This window comes from Salvelinus namaycush, chromosome 19, assembly GCF_016432855.1.
Source record: "Salvelinus namaycush isolate Seneca chromosome 19, SaNama_1.0, whole genome shotgun sequence".
NCBI classification, from domain to species: Eukaryota; Metazoa; Chordata; class Actinopteri; order Salmoniformes; family Salmonidae; genus Salvelinus; species Salvelinus namaycush.
Genome location: NC_052325.1, coordinates 549,985 through 572,256, shown reverse-complemented (window position 1 = coordinate 572,256; position 22,272 = coordinate 549,985). Strand labels below are relative to the sequence as shown.

The window sequence follows — 22,272 nt, the reverse complement described above, 5'->3', positions numbered from 1 at the left end:
GGGTGAAGGAGTTCATGCAGGAACCAATGGGACGCTCGAGAGGGTGAAGGAGTTCATGCAGGAACCAATGGGACGCTCGAGAGGGTGAAGGAGTTCATGCAGGAACCAATGGGACGCTCGAGAGGGTGAAGGAGTTCATGCAGGAACCAATGGGACGCTCGAGAGGGTGAAGGAGTTCATGCAGGAACCAATGGGACGCTCGAGAGGGTGAAGGCGTTCATGCAGTAACCAATGGGGAGCTTGAGGGGGGGCGTTCATGCAGTAACCAATGGGGAGCTTGAGGGGGGGCGTTCATGCAGGAACCAATGGGGAGCTTGAGGGGGGGCGTTCATGCAGTAACCAATGGGAATGTCCACATGCTGGAACGCCCTGAATTGCGTGCTGCAGTGGCACACTATTGCCTAATTTATTCATGTTGCATAGAAACTATTCTAAAATACTACTTAACGAACGGAATTTACAATGTTCGTAACGCATAGAAAGTGTGATTAATCAAACAATCCTACTAGCGTCGTACACACACTGCTAGGAGATAACCGTTGATACATGCCAATTGTTCTCAACCTCAGTGCTTGGGTACAATCTTGGCTATTTTGCATTTCAAAACTCTCCCAATTAACTATATGGTCAAAATCATACCTTTTTAAAGTCTGTGGGGAACATACGCCATACCATGAAATATCCTACTACGGCGCAACCCCCCAAAAAACAATGCAAATAAAAAATGTAGTGTCAGAATTGAGTACAACCAAGATGTGTTGTTTGGTTCTCTCAGTTGTGGTTTGACCTGTAAAACTGTAAACAGCTACAAAGAGAGGATCGTTGGGACAGTACAAGTTGCTTTAGCAATGGCAAATATACCTCAACATTACATTTTTTTAACCTTTTTTATTTAACTAGACAAGTCCGTTAAGAACAACTTCTTATTTACAGTGACGGCCTACCCCGGCCAAACCCGGACGATGCTGGGCCAATTGTGCGCCGCCCTATGGGACTCCCAATCACGGCCGGTTGTGATACAGCCTGGATTCAAACCAGGGTGTCTGTAGTGACGCCTCAAGCACTGAGATGCAGTGCCTTCGACCGCTGTGCCACTCGGGAGCCCAATGAGATGCAGTGCCTTCGACCGCTGTGCCACTCGGGAGCCCAATGAGATGCAGTGCCTTCGACCGCTGTGCCACTCGGGAGCCCAATGAGATGCAGTGCCTTCGACCGCTGCGCCACTCGGGAGCCCAATGAATGAATGAACAAGTCGTGTGTCTTTTGTGCATAACGTAACCTACAGGGCATTCAGAAAGTATTCAGGCACCTTGAATGTTTCCACATTGTTACATTACAGCCTTATTCTGAAATGGATTAAATTGTTTTTTTCCCCCTCATCAGTCTGCACACAATACCCCATAATGACATCACAATACCCCATAATGACAAAGCGAAAACAGGTTTTAAGAAACGTTTGCAAATGAAATATCACATTTCCATAAGTATTCAGACCCTTTACTCAGTACTTTGCTGAAGCACCTTTGTCAGCGATTACAGCCTTGAGTCTTCTTGGGTGTGACGCTACAAGCTTGGCACACCTGTATTTGGGGAGTTTCTCCCATTCTTCTCTGAAGATCCTCTCAATCTCTGTCAGGTTGGATGGGGAGTGTCGTTGCACAGCTATTTTCAGGTCTCTCCAGAGATGTTTGATCGGGTTCAAGTCCGGGCTCTGGCTGGGCCACTCAAGTACATTCAGAGACTTGTCCCGAAGCCACTTCTGTGTGGTCTTGGCTGTGTGCTTAGGGTTGTTGTCCTGTTGGACGGTGAACCTTCACCCCAGTCTGAGGACCTGAGCACTCTGTAGCAGGTTTTCATCAAGGATCTCTCTGTACTTTGCTCCGTTCATCTTTACCTCGACCCTGACTAGTCTCCCAGTCCCTGCTACTGAAAAACATCCCCACAGCATGATGCTGCCACCATGCTTCACCGTAGGGATGGATGGTGCCACCGCCATGCTTCACCGTAGGGATGGATGGTGCCACCGCCATGCTTCACCGTAGGGATGGATGGTGCCACCGCCATGCTTCACCGTAGGGATGGATGGTGCCACCGCCGTGCTTCACCGTAGGGATGGATGGTGCCACCGCCATGCTTCACCGTAGGGATGGATGGTGCCACCGCCATGCTTCACCGTAGGGATGGATGGTGCCACCGCCATGCTTCACCGTAGGGATGGATGGTGCCAGGTTTCCTCCAGACGTGACGCACATTAAGAGTGGAAGCCTTTTCTGCTACAATAGTTTTTGTTTTAGGATAGTGCTTTTATGGTGATGTGAGGGCCGTCTATTGCGCCGTTCGTATTTGGGAATTTGATGGCAATGGGGAACGATTTCTTATGAGCCAATCTTTACTTTCTCACAAAAAAAAGTCCCACCTGTCTCTAAAAACACGCTCACTACGAAATGCAGCATATGCCAAATCTTACAACAGATTAGAGACTCTAATTTAGCAAAATGACTACGTCATATGGATAATTATCACAAGATGCACTGATGTGGTAAAATTATATATAGCCTGTAGAGAGATGTTGCATGAATTCACAATGGAAATACAATTCAATCGAAGAAAAAAAAGAAGGAATTATTAGGCCTGCTCTCATTTTCTCACTCATATTCTATGCTTGACAAGCAGTTCCCTTGTCACTTGACACTGTGCGTACGCATGGTCATGGCTGTGCGTAACTTTACGTACACGCTCAAGCAAACTTTCAGAATTATAAATCTCACTTCGTGTGGGAATGATCCCACGCATGGCCGACTACATCAATTTGCCCAAGGTCAATATTTCAGTACCTATGTTTGTCCTCTGTAGTTAAATGCCTTTATTTTTTTGTTGAAATCCATACTTTTTCAATTAAAGTGAAACAGATACAACTACTGTTTCCGTGTTGAGATTCAATTGGCACATGCGCATTTTGCGCTGAGTTGCCGTCTTAGAGCTACAGCTATAAACAAACAGTTGGGAGAATGTATTTGATTATCGTTTACTGACAAAGTATGGATTTCAGCAAACAGAGGCACGCAACTACAGAGAACAAACATAGGTACATGGTATGTGTTTCATCATTTTAAAAATGTACGTGTTGACCCTGAGCAAATCGATGTAGTCGGCGCTAGATTCCACTACGCCTGGTCTCTTAGAGTCATCAGACACTTCATTCACTATGGAGTTTAGTCCGCTATGATCTAGATAGCTACTGTACTAGTAACACACGTTGAGCTAGATAGCTACTGTAGTAGTAACACACGTTGTTCTAGCTAGCTACTGTACTAGTAACACACGTTGTTCTAGCTAGCTACTGTACTGGTAACAAACGTTGAGCTAGCTAGCTACTGTACTAGTAACAAACGTTGAGCTAGATGGCTACTGTACTAGTAACAAACGTTGAGCTAGCTAGCTACTGTACTGGTAACAAACGTTGAGCTAGCTAGCTACTGTACTAGTAACAAACGTTGAGCTAGATAGCTACTGTACTAGTAACAAACGTTGAGCTAGATAGCTACTGTACTAGTAACAAACGTTGAGCTAGCTAGCTACTGTACTGGTAACAAACGTTGAGCTAGCTAGCTACTGTACTAGTAACAAACGTTGAGCTAGATGGCTACTGTACTAGTAACAAACGTTGAGCTAGCTAGCTACTGTACTGGTAACAAACGTTGAGCTAGCTAGCTACTGTACTAGTAACACACGTTGAGCTAGATAGCTACTGTACTAGTAACACACGTTGAGCTAGATAGCTACTGTAGTAGTAACACACGTTGTTCTAGCTAGCTACTGTACTGGTAACAAACGTTGAGCTAGCTAGCTACTGTACTAGTAACAAACGTTGAGCTAGATGGCTACTGTACTAGTAACAAACGTTGAGCTAGCTAGCTACTGTACTGGTAACAAACGTTGAGCTAGCTAGCTACTGTACTAGTAACAAACGTTGAGCTAGATAGCTACTGTACTAGTAACAAACGTTGAGCTAGATAGCTACTGTACTAGTAACAAACGTTGAGCTAGCTAGCTACTGTACTAGTAACAAACGTTGAGCTAGCTAGCTACTGTACTAGTAACAAACGTTGAGCTAGATAGCTACTGTACTAGTAACAAACGTTGAGCTAGCTAGCTACTGTACTGGTAACAAACGTTGAGCTAGCTAGCTACTGTAGTAGTTACACACGTTGAGCTAGATAGCTACTGTAGTAGTTACACACGTTGAGCTAGCTAGCTACTGTAGTAGTTACACACGTTGAGCTAGATAGCTACTGTAGTAGTTACACACGTTGAGCTAGCTAGCTACTGTAGTAGTTACACACGTTGAGCTAGCTAGCTACTGTAGTAGTTACACACGTTGAGCTAGCTAGCTACTGTAATAGTTACACACGTTGAGCTAGATAGCTACTGTAGTAGTTACACACGTTGAGCTAGCTAGCTACTGTAGTAGTTACACACGTTGAGCTAGATAGCTACTGTACTAGTAACAAACGTTGTTCTAGATAGATAGCTGTGCTAGTTAGACTTTCACTCTCATATTGATGTGCTTCAGATGTTCCGGAGTCCACAATGACAGCAGGTCCAGAATACCGCTCCGTGTTTGAGTACTGTCTTCAAGACTCTGCTCTACAGGAGGTGCGAGAAGTTACCGGTGTTCATGAGCCTCCTGTACACACCAAGAATCCATCACACAGTCATGGTGGGTAGCTAGCTGTAAACTATGTCTATGGCTGTTGTACATCCTGAAAGCAGTTATTTGTGGCTCTACCGCCCCGGTTGTTTATTTGTCATGTAAATAGTCATTAATATTACTTAACAGAAATATAAACTCAAACATGTAAAGTGTTGGTCCCATGTTTCATGAGCTGAAATAAGATCCCAGACATTTTCCACACACACAAAAAGCTTATTTCTCTCAAATTTTGTGCACAAATTTGTTTACATCCCTGTTAGTGAGCATTTTTCCTTTGCCAAGATAATCCATCCACCTGACAGGTGTGGCATATCAAGAATGATTAATGATTAAACAGCATGATCATTACACAGGTGCATCTTGTGCTGGGGACAATAAAAGGCCACAGATGTCTCAGGTTTTGAGGGAGTGTGCAATTGGCATCCTGACTCAGGAATGTCCACTAGAACTGTTGCCAGATAATTGAATGTTAATTTCTCTACCATAAGCCGCCTCCAATGTCGTTTTAGATAATTTGGCAGTATGTCCAACCGGCCTCAACTGCTGACCACGTGTAACCACGACAGCCCAGGACCTCCACATTCTGCTTTTTGGCCTGCGGGATTGTCTGAGACCAGCCACCTGGACAGCTGATGAAACAGATTATTTATGTCTCTAATAAAGCCCTTTTGTTGAGAGAAACTCATTCTGATAAGCTGGGCCTGGCTACACATTGGGTGGGTGGGCCTGGCTCCCCAGTGGATGGGCCTTTGTCCTCCCAGGCCCACCCATGGCTGCGCCCCTGCCCAGTCATATGAAATCCATAGATTAGGGTCTAATGAATTTATTTCAATTGACTGATTTAACTCAGTAAATTTGTTGAAGTTGTTGCATATTTTTAGTTGGGTATAGTTTATCTCCCATGTTACTCAAGTCCTGTATGTATGTCATCCTAACAGGAGTGGCTGTGTGCCCCAAGGAGGATCTCCAGGATGATGAACAGCCAGAGAGAGAGAGCAGCCTGGGTAGAGATGTGTCTGACAGGATGGTGTGCTCGGCCTGCCAGTGCCCCTTCGACTCCCGGGAGGAGCAGGTGAATAAACTGAGGGTTGGGATGGACTGACCAGAGACCATAAAGGAGAGATTCACCCATTTTGAATATTATATTGTTTTTCCGGGATCTCTGAGCCATGTTCTATCGATTCCCGGTTAGTGCTGTTACCATACCAACATTTTACTAGCGATACCAGGCCAAGTATCACCATTCCAACATTTTTACTAACGATACCAGGCCAAGTATCACCATTCCAACATTTTACTAACGATACCAGGCTAAGTATCACCATTCCAACATTTTACTAACGATACGATACCAGGCCAAGTATCACCATTCCAACATTTTACTAACGATACCAGGCCAAGTATCACCATACCAACATTTTACTAACGATACCAGGCCAAGTATCACCATACCAACATTTTACGAGCGATACGATACCAGGCCAAGTATCACCATACCAACATTTTTACTAACGATACCAGGCCAAGTATCACCATACCAACATTTTACTAGCGATACCAGGCCAAGTATCACCATTCCAACATTTTTACTAACGATACCAGGCCAAGTATCACCATTCCAACATTTTACTAACGATACCAGGCTAAGTATCACCATTCCAACATTTTACTAACGATACGATACCAGGCCAAGTATCACCATTCCAACATTTTACTAACGATACCAGGCCAAGTATCACCATACCAACATTTTACTAACGATACCAGGCCAAGTATCACCATACCAACATTTTACGAGCGATACGATACCAGGCCAAGTATCACCATACCAACATTTTTACTAACGATACCAGGCCAAGTATCACCATACCAACATTTTACTAACGATACCAGGCCAAGTATCACCATTCCAACATTTTACTAACGATACCAGGCCAAGTATCACCGTACCAACATTTTACTAACGATACATGGCCAAGTATCACCATACCAACATTTTACGAGCGATACGATACCAGGCCAAGTATCACCATACCAACATTTTTACTAACGATACCAGGCCAAGTATCACCATACCAACATTTTTACTAACGATACCAGGCCAAGTATCACCATACCAACATTTTACGAGCGATACCAGGCCAAGTATCACCATACCAACATTTTACGAGCGATACCAGGCCAAGTATCACCATACCAACATTTTACTAGCGATACCAGGCCAAGTATCACCATACCAACATTTTACTAGCGATACCAGGCCAAGTATCACCATTCCAACATTTTACTAACGATACCAGGCCAAGTATCACCATACCAACATTTTACTAGCGATACCAGGCCAAGTATCACCATTCCAACATTTTACGAACGATACCAGGCCAAGTATCACCATTCCAACATTTTACGAACGATACCAGGCCAAGTATCACCATTCCAACATTTTACTAACGATACCAGGCCAAGTATCACCATTCCAACATTTTACTAACGATACGATACCAGGCCAAGTATCACCATACCAACATTTTTACTAACGATACCAGGCCAAGTATCACCATACCAACATTTTACGAGCGATACCAGGCCAAGTATCACCATACCAACATTTTACGAGCGATACCAGGCCAAGTATCACCATACCAACATTTTACTAGCGATACCAGGCCAAGTATCACCATACCAACATTTTACTAGCGATACCAGGCCAAGTATCACCATTCCAACATTTTACTAACGATACCAGGCCAAGTATCACCATACCAACATTTTACTAACGATACCAGGCCAAGTATCACCATTCCAACATTTTTACTAACGATACCAGGCCAAGTATCACCATTCCAACATTTTACTAACGATACCAGGCCAAGTATCACCATTCCAACATTTTACTAACGATACCAGGCTAAGTATCACCATTCCAACATTTTACTAACGATACCAGGCCAAGTATCACCATTCCAACATTTTTACTAACGATACCAGGCCAAGTATCACCATTCCAACATTTTACTAACGATACCAGGCCAAGTATCACCATTCCAACATTTTACTAACGATACCAGGCCAAGTATCACCATTCCAACATTTTACTAACGATACCAGGCCAAGTATCACCATTCCAACATTTTACTAACGATACCAGGCCAAGTATCACCATACCAACATTTTACTAACGATACCAGGCCAAGTATCACCATTCCAACATTTTTACTAACGATACCAGGCCAAGTATCACCATTCCAACATTTTACGAACGATACCAGGCCAAGTATCACCATTCCAACATTTTACTAACGATACCAGGCCAAGTATCACCATTCCAACATTTTACTAACGATACGATACCAGGCCAAGTATCACCATACAAACATTTTTACTAACGATACCAGGCCAAGTATCACCATTCCAACATTTTACTAACGATACCAGGCCAAGTATCACCATTCCAACATTTTACTAACGATACGATACCAGGCCAAGTATCACCATTCCAACATTTTACTAACGATACCAGGCCAAGTATCACCATTCCAACATTTTACTAACGATACCAGGCCAAGTATCACCATTCCAACATTTTACTAACGATACCAGGCCAAGTATCACCATACCAACATTTTACTAACGATACCAGGCCAAGTATCACCATTCCAACATTTTTACTAACGATACCAGGCCAAGTATCAACATTCCAACATTTTACTAACGATACCAGGCCAAGTATCACCATTCCAACATTTTACTAACGATACCAGGCCAAGTATCACCATTCCAACATTTTACTAACGATACCAGGCCAAGTATCACCATTCCAACATTTTACTAACGATACCAGGCCAAGTATCACCATACCAACATTTTACTAACGATACCAGGCCAAGTATCACCATTCCAACATTTTACTAACGATACCAGGCCAAGTATCACCATTCCAACATTTTACTAACGATACCAGGCCAAGTATCACCATTCCAACATTTTCACTAACGATACCAGGCCAAGTATCACCATTCCAACATTTTACTAACGATACGATACCAGGCCAAATATCACCATACAAACATTTTTACTAACGATACCAGGCCAAGTATCACCATTCCAACATTTTACTAGCGATACCAGGCCAAGTATCACCGAACCAACATTTTACTAACGATACCAGGCCAAGTATCACGATTCCAACATTTTACTAATGATACCAGGCCAAGTATCACCATTCCAACATTTTACTAACGATACCAGGCCAAGTATCACCATTCCCACATTTTACTAACAATACCAGGCCAAGTATCACCATTCCAACATTTTACTAACGATACCAGGCCAAGTATCACCATTCCCACATTTTACTAACGATACCAGGCCAAGTATCACCATTCCAACATTTTACTAACAATACCAGGCCAAGTATCACCATTCCAACATTTTACTAACAATACCAGGCCAAGTATCACCATTCCAACATTTTACTAACGATACCAGGCCAAGTATCACCATTCCAACATTTTACTAACGATACCAGGCCAAGTATCACCATTCCAACATTTTACTAGCGATACCAGGCCAAGTATCACCATTCCAACATTTTACTAACGATACCAGGCCAAGTATCACCATTCCAACATTTTACTAACAATACCAGGCCAAGTATCACCATTCCAACATTTTACTAACAATACCAGGCCAAGTATCACCATTCCAACATTTTACTAAAGATACCAGGCCAAGTATCACCATTCCAACATTTTACTAGCGATACGATACCAGGCCAAGTATCACCATTCCAACATTTTACTAGCGATACGATACCAGGCCAAGTATCACCATTCCAACATTTTACTAACGATACCAGGCCAAGTTTCACCATTCCCACATTTTACTAACGATACGATACCATACTAGTCAGTATGGTACTAGTCAGTATGGTACTAGTCAGTATGGTTGGTACTAGTTAGTATGGTTGGTACTAGTTAGTATGGTTGGTACTAGTCAGTATGGTTGGTACTAGTCAGTATGGTACTAGTCAGTATGGTACTAGTCAGTATGGATGGTACTAGTTAGTATGGTACTAGTCAGTATGATTGGTACTATTCAGTATGGTACTAGTCAGTATGATTGGTACTAGTCAGTGATTTTTACTTTCAGATGGAGCACTACAAGCTTGACTGGCACCGTTTCAACCTGAGACACAGACCATCTGGTCAAACACCTGCCACAGTGGAGGAGTTTGAGAGGAAGACCGGTGTAGGTGAGTCACCACACGTCTGGGCACTCAGAACCAAATCAGATACTCCATTTTAATGTTAAGGTTGTCATGGGAGACGGCCAGACGTGACTACCTCATCAAGCTGGTTGAGAGAATGCCAAGAGTGTGCAAAGCTCTCATCAAGGCAAAGGGTGGCTACTTTGAAGAATCTAAAATATATTTTGATTTGTTTAACACTTTTTTGGTTACTACATGATTCCATATGTGTTATTTCATAGTTTTGATGTCTTCACTATTATTACTATTACTATTATTAATAGGTTGGCCACCGCAGGCCCCGATAGGTTGGCCACCGTAGGCCCCCGATAGGTTGGCCACCGCAGGCCCCCGATAGGTTGGCCACCGCAGGCCCCCGATAGGTTGGCCACCGCAGGCCCCCGATAGGTTGGCCACCGCAGGCCCCCGATAGGTTGGCCACCGCAGGCCCCCGATAGGTTGGCCACCGCAGGCCCCCGATAGGTTGGCCACCGCAGGCCCCCGATAGGTTGGCCACCGCAGGCCCCCGATAGGTTGGCCACCGCAGGCCCCCGATAGGTTGGCCACCGCAGGCCCCCGATAGGTTGGCCACCGCAGGCCCCCGATAGGTTGGCCACCGCAGGCCCCCGATAGGTTGGCCACCGCAGGCCCCCGATAGGTTGGCCACCGCAGGCCCCCGATAGGTTGGCCACCGCAGGCCCCCGATAGGTTGGCCACCGCAGGCCCCCGATAGGTTGGCCACCGCAAGCCCCCGATAGGTTGGCCACCGCAAGCCCCCGATAGGTTGGCCACCGCAGGCCCCCGATAGGCTGGCCACCGTAGGCCCCCGATAGGCTGGCCACCGTAGGCCCCCGATAGGTTGGCCACCGTAGGCCCCCGATAGGTTGGCCACCGCAGGCCCCCGATAGGTTGGCCACCGCAGGCCCCCGATAGGTTGGCCACCGCAGGCCCCCGATAGGTTGGCCACCGCAGGCCCCCGATAGGCTGGCCACCGCAGGCCCCCGATAGGCTGGCCACCGTAGGCCCCAACATGTCTATGCTAGATATAAAGGCTGCAGGTATTAATGCTTCATGAAAGGAGTGTATATATTTGGCAACACTGTTTTATGCGCTTACTGAATGGAGTTCTTTACTCCGCTGGTCTCAGCTGGTCTGGGGAAGAGATGACGAGTCCTCACTGTCCGAGACAGAGTCAAGAACGAGTAGAAATGTATCTGGCTCGTGACACCAAGGCAACACCGAGACAGTCAATATGTGTTCTGGAGACCGGACTCCCTACAACACCGGTGATAGCTACGGGAATTGACCCAGTACTACTGTTTACTTGGTGCATCTACGTCATCTCGCTGAGTCGACCTTTAAACCTAACGTGACCTGACCCATCACCTTCTGCATTACTACTGAAACTAAATTTAATTTCAAATAAAAATCTTAACTTAGATTTTGCTAGACATGTCTCCTGTGGACAGAGCAAATCAGTATTGACAATGGAATAGAATGAAGAAAGACAAGGGCTAATGGTACCCTATTCCCTATATAGTGCACTACTTTCAACCATACGTGCTGGTCAAAAGCAGTGCACTGTATAGGGTGCAACCCTTGTCTTCTTCATTCTACTCTTATTTGTACAAAATAATTTGGTCTGTCCACAGGAGACATGTCTAGCATCTCAGGTTCTGACTCGGAGGACGAGGAACCAGACAGTGACTGGGTCGTGGAGAACGCCGAGGCGGCTCCTCTACAGAAGGACGACGGTGGTCTAGAAGCGGAGTCGTTCGGTCGCCTCTCCAACCGGGTCGTGTTCCAGAACTCTCAGGGGCAGTACCTGGCTGTCTACCGCTGTGTTCTGCAGAGCAAGGTGAGACTCGGACGGACTTGTGGACTCTTTTTAAACACAAAATAATCAGCCTCCCTTGAGAATTAAATGAAGAATGAGTTCTATGTGATATGATTGAGGTACAGTGCTGTGAATAAGTATTTGCCCCTCTTTTCTAATTTGATCTACTTTTACATATTTTTGATACTAAATGATTAAATCTTCATCCAAAACCTGATAATAGATCAAGTGAACCTTAGTGGACAAATAACACAACAATTATGTATTTATTTCATAAACAACGTTATGCAACACCCAATGCCCCTGTGTGAAAAGTAATTGCCCCCTTTCACTCATTAACTGGTTGTTCCACCTTTAGCTGCAATGACTCCAACCAAACACTTCCTGTAGTTGTTGATCAGTCTCTCACATCTCTGTGGAGGAATTTACTGTAGTTGTAATGACTCCAAACAAACACTTCCTGTAGTTGTTGATCAGTCTCTCACGTCTCTGTGGAGGAATTTACTGTAGCTGCAATGACTCCAACCAAACACTTCCTGTAGTTGTTGATCAGTCTCTCACATCTCTGTGGAGGAATTTTGGCCCACTCTTCCATGCAGAACTGCTTTAACTCAGAGACATTTCTGGGTTTTCCAGCATGAACTGGTCGTTTCAGGTCCTGCCACAACATCTGAGTTGGGATTAGATCTGGACTTTGACTAGGCCATTCCAAAACTTCACATGTGTTGCTTTTTAGCCATTTTCATGTAGACTTGATGTTTTGGATCATTGTCTTGCTGCAGGACCCAGCTGCTCTTCAGCTTACTGTGGAATGCAGTGTTTGGTTTTCTCCAGACATAATGAGACCCTTGTCTTCCAAAAAGTTCACTCCAGTTTGCCAAAAGCACCTGGATGATCATCAAGACTCTTGGAATTATGTTCTACGGATGATGAGTCAAAAGGACCTTTTTGGACGACACATTATTTAATCCACTCTGTATTTCAGTCTGCCATAGAGGAAGACCGTAAGATGGCTCCTAAGACATGACAGCTCTGCTTGAAGCTCCTAAGACATGACAGACATGACAGCTCTGCTTGTAGCTCCTAAGACATGACAGACATGACAGCTCTGCTTGTAGCTCCTAAGACATGACAGACATGACAGCTCTGCTTGTAGCTCCTAAGACATGACAGCTCTGCTTGTAGCTCCTAAGACATGACAGCTCTGCTTGTAGCTCCTAAGACATGACAGCTCTGCTTGTAGCTCCTAAGCAACTTTGCAGTATTACGTATTTTTGTGTTTCTTATTTAGATACTACTGCACTGTTGGAGGTGGGAACACAAGCATTTAGTTAGATACTACTGCACTGTTGGAGCTAGGAACACAAGCATTTAGTTAGATACTACTGCACTGTTGGAGCTAGAAACACAAGCATTTAGTTAGATACTACTGCACTGTTGGAGCTAGAAACACAAGCATTTAGTTAGATACTACTGCACTGTTGGAGCTAGGAACACAAGCATTTAGTTAGATACTACTGCACTGTTGGAGCTAGGAACACAAGCATTTAGTTAGATACTACTGCACTGTTGGAGCTAGGAACACAAGCATTTAGTTAGATACTACTGCACTGTTGGAGCTAGGAACACAAGCATTTAGTTAGATACTACTGCACTGTTGGAGCTAGAAACACAAGCATTTAGTTAGATACTACTGCACTGTTGGAGCTAGAAACACAAGCATTTAGTTAGATACTACTGCACTGTTGGAGCTAGGAACACAAGCATTTAGTTAGATACTACTGCACTGTTGGAGCTAGGAACACAAGCATTTAGTTAGATACTACTGCACTGTTGGAGCTAGGAACACAAGCATTTAGTTAGATACTACTGCACTGTTGGAGCTAGAAACACAAGCATTTAGTTAGATACTACTGCACTGTTGGAGCTAGGAACACAAGCATTTAGTTAGATACTACTGCACTGTTGGAGCTAGGAACACAAGCATTTAGTTAGATACTACTGCACTGTTGGAGCTAGGAACACAAGCATTTAGTTAGATACTACTGCACTGTTGGAGCTAGGAACACAAGCATTTAGTTAGATACTACTGCACTGTTGGAGCTAGGAACACAAGCATTTAGTTAGATACTACTGCACTGTTGGAGCTAGAAACACAAGCATTTAGTTAGATACTACTGCACTGTTGGAGCTAGGAACACAAGCATTTAGTTAGATACTACTGCACTGTTGGAGCTAGGAACACAAGCATTTCACTACACCCGCAATAACATCTGCTAAATATGTGTATGTGACCAATAACATCTGCTAAATATGTGTATGTGACCAATAACATCTGCTAAATATGTGTATGTGACCAATAACATCTGCTAAATATGTGTATGTGACCAATAACATCTGCTAAATATGTGTATGTGACCAATAACATCTGCTAAATATGTGTATGTGACCAATAACATCTGCTAAATATGTGTATGTGACCAATAACATCTGCTAAATATGTGTATGTGACCAATAACATCTGCTAAATATGTGTATGTGACCAATAACATCTGCTAAATATGTGTATGTGACCAATAACATCTGCTAAATATGTGTATGTGACCAATAACATCTGCTAAATATGTGTATGTGACCAATAACATCTGCTAAATATGTGTATGTGACCAATAACATCTGCTAAATATGTGTATGTGACCAATAACATCTGCTAAATATGTGTATGTGACCAATAAGATCTGCTAAATATGTGTATGTGACCAATAACATCTGCTAAATATGTGTATGTGACCAATAAGATCTGCTAAATATGTGTATGTGACCAATAACATCTGCTAAATATGTGTATGTGACCAATAACATCTGCTAAATATGTGTATGTGACCAATAACATCTGCTAAATATGTGTATGTGACCAATAACATCTGCTAAATATGTGTATGTGACCAATAACATCTGCTAAATATGTGTATGTGACCAATAACATCTGCTAAATATGTGTATGTGACCAATAACATCTGCTAAATATGTGTATGTGACCAATAACATCTGCTAAATATGTGTATGTGACCAATAACATCTGCTAAATATGTGTATGTGACCAATAACATCTGCTAAATATGTGTATGTGACCAATAACATCTGCTAAATATGTGTATGTGACCAATAACATCTGCTAAATATGTGTATGTGACCAATAACATCTGCTAAATATGTGTATGTGACCAATAACATCTGCTAAATATGTGTATGTGACCAATAACATCTGCTAAATATGTGTATGTGACCAATAAGATCTGCTAAATATGTGTATGTGACCAATAACATCTGCTAAATATGTGTATGTGACCAATAACATCTGCTAAATATGTGTATGTGACCAATAACATCTGCTAAATATGTGTATGTGACCAATAACATCTGCTAAATATGTGTATGTGACCAATAACATCTGCTAAATATGTGTATGTGACCAATAACATCTGCTAAATATGTGTATGTGACCAATAAGATTTGATTTGACATGCTGGTATCTCTACAGTCTCGTTAACAAGACGATATGCATTTCAGTCTGCCATAGAGGAAGACCTGGTGGCCTCTCTACAAAGTCTCAGTAACAAGACTATGTGGGTCATTCTGATGGCAGGTGGTGGACACTTCGCTGGAGCTGTATTTCAAGGGTCAGTGGCTTCATATTCTCTATCGCTATAGTGATCTCAAATGGTACCATATTCTCTATCGCCATAGTGATCTCAAATGGTACCATATTCTCTATCGCCATAGTGATCTCAAATGGTACCATATTCTCTGTAGTGGTCTCAAATGGTACCATATTCTCTATAGTGATCTCAAATGGTACCATATTCTCTATCTCTATAGTGATCTCAAATGGTACCATATTCTCTATCGCTATAGTGATCTCAAATGGTACCATATTCTCTATAGTGATCTCAAATGGTACCATATTCTCTCTAGTGATCTCAAATGGTACCATATTCTCTATCGCTATAGTGATCTCAAATGGTACCATATTCTCTATCGCTATAGTGATCTCAAATGGTACCATATTCTCTATCGTTATAGTGGTGTCAAATGGTACCATATTCTCTATAGTGATCTCAAATGGTACCATATTCTCTATAGTGATCTCAAATGGTACCATATTCTCTATCGCTATAGTGATCTCAAATGGTACCATATTCTCTATCGCTATAGTGATCTCAAATGGTACCATATTCTCTATCGCTATAGTGATCTCAAATGGTACCATATTCTCTATCGCTATAGTGATCTCAAATGGTACCATATTCTCTATCGCTATAGTGATCTCAAATGGTACCATATTCTCTATCGCCATAGTGATCTCAAATGGTACCATATTCTCTATCGCCATAGTGATCTCAAATGGTACCATATTCTCTATAGTGATCTCAAATGGTACCATATTCTCTATCGTGATCTCAAATGGTACCATATTCTCTATAGTGATCTCAAATGGTACCATATTCTCTATAGTGGTCTCAAATGGTACCATATTCTCTATCGCCATAGTGATCTCAAATGGTACCATATTCTCTATCGCTATAGTGATCTCAAATGGTACCATATTCTCTGTAGTGGTCTCAAATGGTACCATATTCTCTATAGTGATCTCAAATGGTACCATATTCTCTATCGTGATCTCAAATGGTACCATATTCTCTATAGTGATCTCAAATGGTACCATATTCGCTATAGTGATCTCAAATGGTACCATATACTCTATCGCCATAGTGATCTCAAATGGTACCATATTCTCTATCGCTATAGTGGTCTCAAATGGTACCATATTCTCTATCGCCATAGTGATCTCAAATGGTACCATATTCTCTATCGCTATATTGGTCTCAAATGGTACCATATTCTCTATCGCCATAGGGATCTCAAATGGTACCATATTCTCTATCGCTATAGTGGTCTCAAATGGTACCATATACTCTATCGCCATAGTGATCTCAAATGGTACCATATTCTCTATAGTGGTCTCAAATGGTACCATATTCTCTATCGCTATAGTGATCTCAAATGGTACCATATTCTCTATCGCTATAGTGATCTCAAATGGTACCATATTCTCTATCGTTATAGTGATCTCAAATGGTACCATATTCTCTATCGCTATAGTGATCTCAAATGGTACCATATTCTCTATCGTTATAGTGGTCTCAAATGGTACCATATTCTCTACAGTGGTCTCAAATGGTACCATATTCTCTATCGTTATAGTGGTCTCAAATGGTACCATATTCTCTGTAGTGGTCTCAAATGGTACCATATTCTCTATCGTTATAGTGGTGTCAAATGGTACCATATTCTCTGTAGTGGTCTCAAATGGTACCATATTCTCTATCGCTATAGTGGTCTCAAATGGTACCATATTCTCTGTAGTGGTCTCAAATGGTACCATATTCTCTATAGTGGTCTCAAATGGTACCATATTCTCTATCGCTATAGTGTTCTCAAATGGTACCATATTCTCTATCGCCATAGTGATCTCAAATGGTACCATATTCTCTATTGCTATAGTGATCTCAAATGGTACCATATTCTCTATAGTGATCTCAAATGGTACCATATTCTCTATAGTGATTTCAAATGGTACCATATTCTCTATCGCCATAGTGATCTCAAATGGTACCATATTCTCTATAGTGATCTCAAATGGTACCATATTCTCTATAGTGATCTCAAATGGTACCATATTCTCTATCGTTATAGTGATCTCAAATGGTACCATATTCTCTAAATGGTGCTCTGTAGGGCTCAGGTCTAAAGTAGTGTCCTTTTGTAGGGGGTAGTGCGCTGGGTAGGTAGGGGGTAGTGCGCTGGGTAGGTAGGGGGTAGAGCCCTGGGTTGGTAGGGGGTAGTGCGCTGGGTAGGTAGGGGGTAGAGCCCTGGGTTGGTAGGGGGTAGTGCGCTGGGTAGTGTTGGTGTTTCATTTACTGGAGAGTGAGACCAAATCATGGACACTGGACAGAGTGGAATCAAGTATAGCAAAAGGCAGTTTATTAAAGTCAAAGATATCTTGTCCGGCAGTTTAGCGTGACACGGACCTAATCATATGGCTCTTAAGGAGTCAGCTAAAAAGGGTAGTCTAAACAGAGATTACAGCACATTTTATACATGGAACAATGTAGGTAGAATCTCTTCGTGTTGGTCTTCTGACTGGTCCTGAAGAGTTGGAGGCGGGTCTGCTCTGGCCATAACAGTAGCCCCATTGGTGCACAGCAGAGTCCTCTGCTCTTGGCACCCGACCAGTAGAGATGGGAGTGAGGTGTGTGTGTTCGTGCGAGATGAAATGTTTGTGTGTGTCCAGGAGTCATGAGATAAGGGAAACTGTAACTGGCAGTTACTGTCTGGGGTTAGGGGGTTTCCTGATTAGAGGGATGTGAGCAATTACTTAAGTCAGGCGGTTTGGTTTTGGCGCTCTATAACTGTTTTGTGCGGTTAGCATCCTTGAGACACTGAAGAACCATTGTGTCAATGGGGAACCTTGTGTTGTGCAACATCAGTCTTGTGCCTTGTCATGGGGTGTGTTGTGCAAGCTTTTAATCCTATGGTCACAAGCTGGCTCTAAAACCCTAAGGCCTCCTAAATAATGCTTAATATATGTGCTTGATATATGAGCTAGGTATATGAATATATGTATATATGACAGTAGGTAGGGGGTAGTGCGCTGGGTAGGTAGGGGGTAGTGCGCTGGGTAGGTAGGGGGTAGTGCGCTGGGTAGGTAGGGGGTAGAGCCCTGGGTTGGTAGGGGGTAGTGCGCTGGGTAGGTAGGGGGTAGTGCGCTGGGTAGGTAGGGTGTAGTGCGCTGGGTAGGTAGGGGGTAGTGCGCTGGGTAGGTAGGGGGTAGTGCGCTGGGTAGGTAGGGGGTAGAGCCCTGGGTTGGTAGGGGGTAGTGCGCTGGGTTGGTAGGGGGTAGTGCGCTGGGTAGGTAGGGGGTAGAGCCCTGGGTAGGTAGGGGGTAGTGCGCTGGGTAGGTAGGGGGTAGTGCGCTGGGTAGGTAGGGGGTAGTGCGCTGGGTAGGTAGGGTGTAGTGCGCTGGGTAGGTAGGGGGTAGTGCGCTGGGTAGGTAGGGGGTAGTGCGCTGGGTAGGTAGGGCACTACATTGCAAATGTATATTTGAATAAAACACCTTATTTACATAAGTATTCAGACCCTTTGCTATGAGACTCTAAATTGAGCTCAGGTGCATCCTGTTTCCATTGATCATCATTGAGATGTTTCTACAACTTGATTGGAGAACACCTGTGGTAAATTAATTGGACGATTTAGAAAGGCACACACCTGTCTATATAAGGTCCTACAGTTGACAGTGCACGTCAGAGCAAACACCAAGCCATGAGGTTGAAGGAATTGTCCGTAGAGCTCCGAGACAGGATTGTGTGGAGGCACAGATCTGGGGAAGGGTACCAACACATTTCTGCAGCATATTGTGTGTAGATTGGTCAGGGGGGAAAAAACAACATTTAATCAATTTTAGAATAAGGCTGTAACGTAACAAAATGTGGGGAAAAAAGGTCAAGGGGTCTTTCTGAATGCACTGTAAGTCTCCCCCTCGGTACTAAAAGATGGACTCATCTCTCCCATCTCTGTTCCAGGAGAGACGTGTTGCAGCACAAGACGTTCCATCGGTACACTGTGAGAGCCAAGCGGGGGACGTCCCAGGGCCTGAGAGATGCCAAGAACAGCAGTCATGCCCCTAAATCAGCCGGAGCTGCCCTGAGGCGGTACAACGAGGCTGCACTAGTCAAGGCAACACAACTACTCTTATTCTGATGTGTCTAACCGGGAGAGCACCTTATGGTTTTCCTCTGATTAGCCAGAACTACTAGAAGTTAAAATATCTTCTCTAGTAAAAATGTTGGAATGGTGATACTTGGCCTGGTATCGTTAGTAAAATGTTGGAATGATGATACTTGGCCTGGTATCGTTAGTAAAATGTTGGTATGGTGATACTTGGCCTGGTATCGTTAGTAAAATGTTGGAATGGTGATACTTGGCCTGGTATCGTTAGTAAAATGTTGGAATGATGATACTTGGCCTGGTATCGTTAGTAAAATGTTGGAATGATGATACTTGGCCTGGTATCGTTAGTAAAATGTTGGAATGATGATACTTGGCCTGGTATTGTTAGTAAAATGTTGGAATGGTGATACTTGGCCTGGTATCGTTAGTAAAATGTTGGAATGATGATACTTGGCCTGGTATCGTTAGTAAAATGTTGGAATGGTGATACTTGGCCTGGTATCGTTAGTAAAATGTTGGAATGATGATACTTGGCCTGGTATCGTTAGTAAAATGTTGGAATGGTGATACTTGGCCTGGTATCGTTAGTAAAATGTTGGAATGATGATACTTGGCCTGGTATCGTTAGTAAAATGTTGGAATGGTGATACTTGGCCTGGTATCGTTAGTAAAATGTTGGTATGGTGATACTTGGCCTGGTATCGTTAGTAAAATGTTGGTATGGTGATACTTGGCCTGGTATCGTTAGTAAAATGTTGGTATGGTGATACTTGGCCTGGTATCGTTAGTAAAATGTTGGTATGGTGATACTTGGCCTGGTATCGTTAGTAAAATGTTGGTATGGTGATACTTGGCCTGGTATCGTTAGTAAAATGTTGGTATGGTGATACTTGGCCTGGTATCGTTAGTAAAATGTTGGTATGGTGATACTTGGCCTGGTATCGTTAGTAAAATGTTGGTATGGTGATACTTGGCCTGGTATCGTTAGTAAAATGTTGGAATGATGATACTTGGCCTGGTATCGTTAGTAAAATGTTGGAATGGTGATACTTGGCCTGGTATCGTTAGTAAAATGTTGGAATGATGATACTTGGCCTGGTATCGTTAGTAAAATGTTGGAATGGTGATACTTGGCCTGGTATCGTTAGTAAAATGTTGGTATGGTGATACTTGGCCTGGTATCGTTAGTAAAATGTTGGTATGGTGATACTTGGCCTGGTATCGTTAGTAAAATGTTGGTATGGTGATACTTGGCCTGGTATCGTTAGTAAAATGTTGGTATGGTGATACTTGGCCTGGTATCGTTAGTAAAATGTTGGTATGGTGATACTTGGCCTGGTATCGTTAGTAAAATGTTGGTATGGTGATACTTGGCCTGGTATCGTTAGTAAAATGTTGGTATGGTGATACTTGGCCTGGTATCGTTAGTAAAAATGTTGGTATGGTAATACTTGGCCTGGTATCGTTAGTAAAATGTTGGTATGGTGATACTTGGCCTGGTATCGTTAGTAAAAATGTTGGTATGGTGATACTTGGCCTGGTATCGTTAGTAAAATGTTGGTATGGTGATACTTGGCCTGGTATCGTTAGTAAAATGTTGGAATGGTGATACTTGGCCTGGTATCGTTAGTAAAATGTTGGAATGATGATACTTGGCCTGGTATCGTTAGTAAAATGTTGGAATGGTGATACTTGGCCTGGTATCGTTAGTAAAATGTTGGAATGATGATACTTGGCCTGGTATCGTTAGTAAAATGTTGGAATGGTGATACTTGGCCTGGTATCGTTAGTAAAATGTTGGTATGGTGATACTTGGCCTGGTATCGTTAGTAAAATGTTGGTATGGTGATACTTGGCCTGGTATCGTTAGTAAAATGTTGGTATGGTGATACTTGGCCTGGTATCGTTAGTAAAATGTTGGTATGGTGATACTTGGCCTGGTATCGTTAGTAAAATGTTGGTATGGTGATACTTGGCCTGGTATCGTTAGTAAAATGTTGGTATGGTGATACTTGGCCTGGTATCGTTAGTAAAATGTTGGTATGGTGATACTTGGCCTGGTATCGTTAGTAAAAATGTTGGTATGGTAATACTTGGCCTGGTATCGTTAGTAAAATGTTGGTATGGTGATACTTGGCCTGGTATCGTTAGTAAAAATGTTGGTATGGTGATACTTGGCCTGGTATCGTTAGTAAAATGTTGGTATGGTGATACTTGGCCTGGTATCGTTAGTAAAATGTTGGAATGGTGATACTTGGCCTGGTATCGTTAGTAAAATGTTGGAATGGTGATACTTGGCCTGGTATCGTTAGTAAAAATGTTGGAATGGTGATACTTGGCCTGGTATCGTTAGTAAAATGTTGGTATGGTGATACTTGGCCTGGTATCATATGGTGACAACTCTACTACTTACAGTGCCTTTGGAAAGTATTCAGCAATCTGGGGGTGTCAAGGGGTGTGAATACTTTCTGAATTTGTATTTTAAATGTTAAGTAGTTTAGTGCCCACAAAAAAAGGTTATGTATAGGTAAAAAATATATAAATTCCTGATCTTTCTTGTATCACTTAGATTTAGGACAGACGTTTAAAACTTTATTTGTTTTTTTACTGTCTGTTTTTCCATGTAAGAGTGTGTTATTCAATGCGTTAATATGCTCTAATAGCAGTAAATTCAATGTTTAA

At 42.8% G+C, this 22,272-nt stretch overlaps 1 protein-coding gene across 3 annotated transcripts in view; it reads left to right on the top strand.

Moving 5' to 3' along the window:
* The window catches only part of ankzf1 (ankyrin repeat and zinc finger peptidyl tRNA hydrolase 1), a 29,720-nt gene that overhangs the window by 1,322 nt on the left and 6,126 nt on the right, over positions 1-22,272 (top strand). The window contains exons 1-7 of one of the 3 annotated variants that reach the window (XM_039014370.1): positions 2,196-3,085; positions 4,574-4,720; positions 5,653-5,786; positions 9,866-9,968; positions 11,615-11,820; positions 15,370-15,479; positions 19,443-19,596. In XM_039014370.1, the coding sequence (XP_038870298.1) occupies positions 4,591-4,720; positions 5,653-5,786; positions 9,866-9,968; positions 11,615-11,820; positions 15,370-15,479; positions 19,443-19,596 (837 nt within the window). In that variant the 5' untranslated portion in view covers positions 2,196-3,085; positions 4,574-4,590. Of the gene's footprint in view, positions 1-2,195; positions 3,093-4,573; positions 4,721-5,652; positions 5,787-9,865; positions 9,969-11,614; positions 11,821-15,369; positions 15,480-19,442; positions 19,597-22,272 lie in introns of those variants that run through there. The other 2 variants (XM_039014368.1, XM_039014369.1) reach the window with 2 other exon arrangements.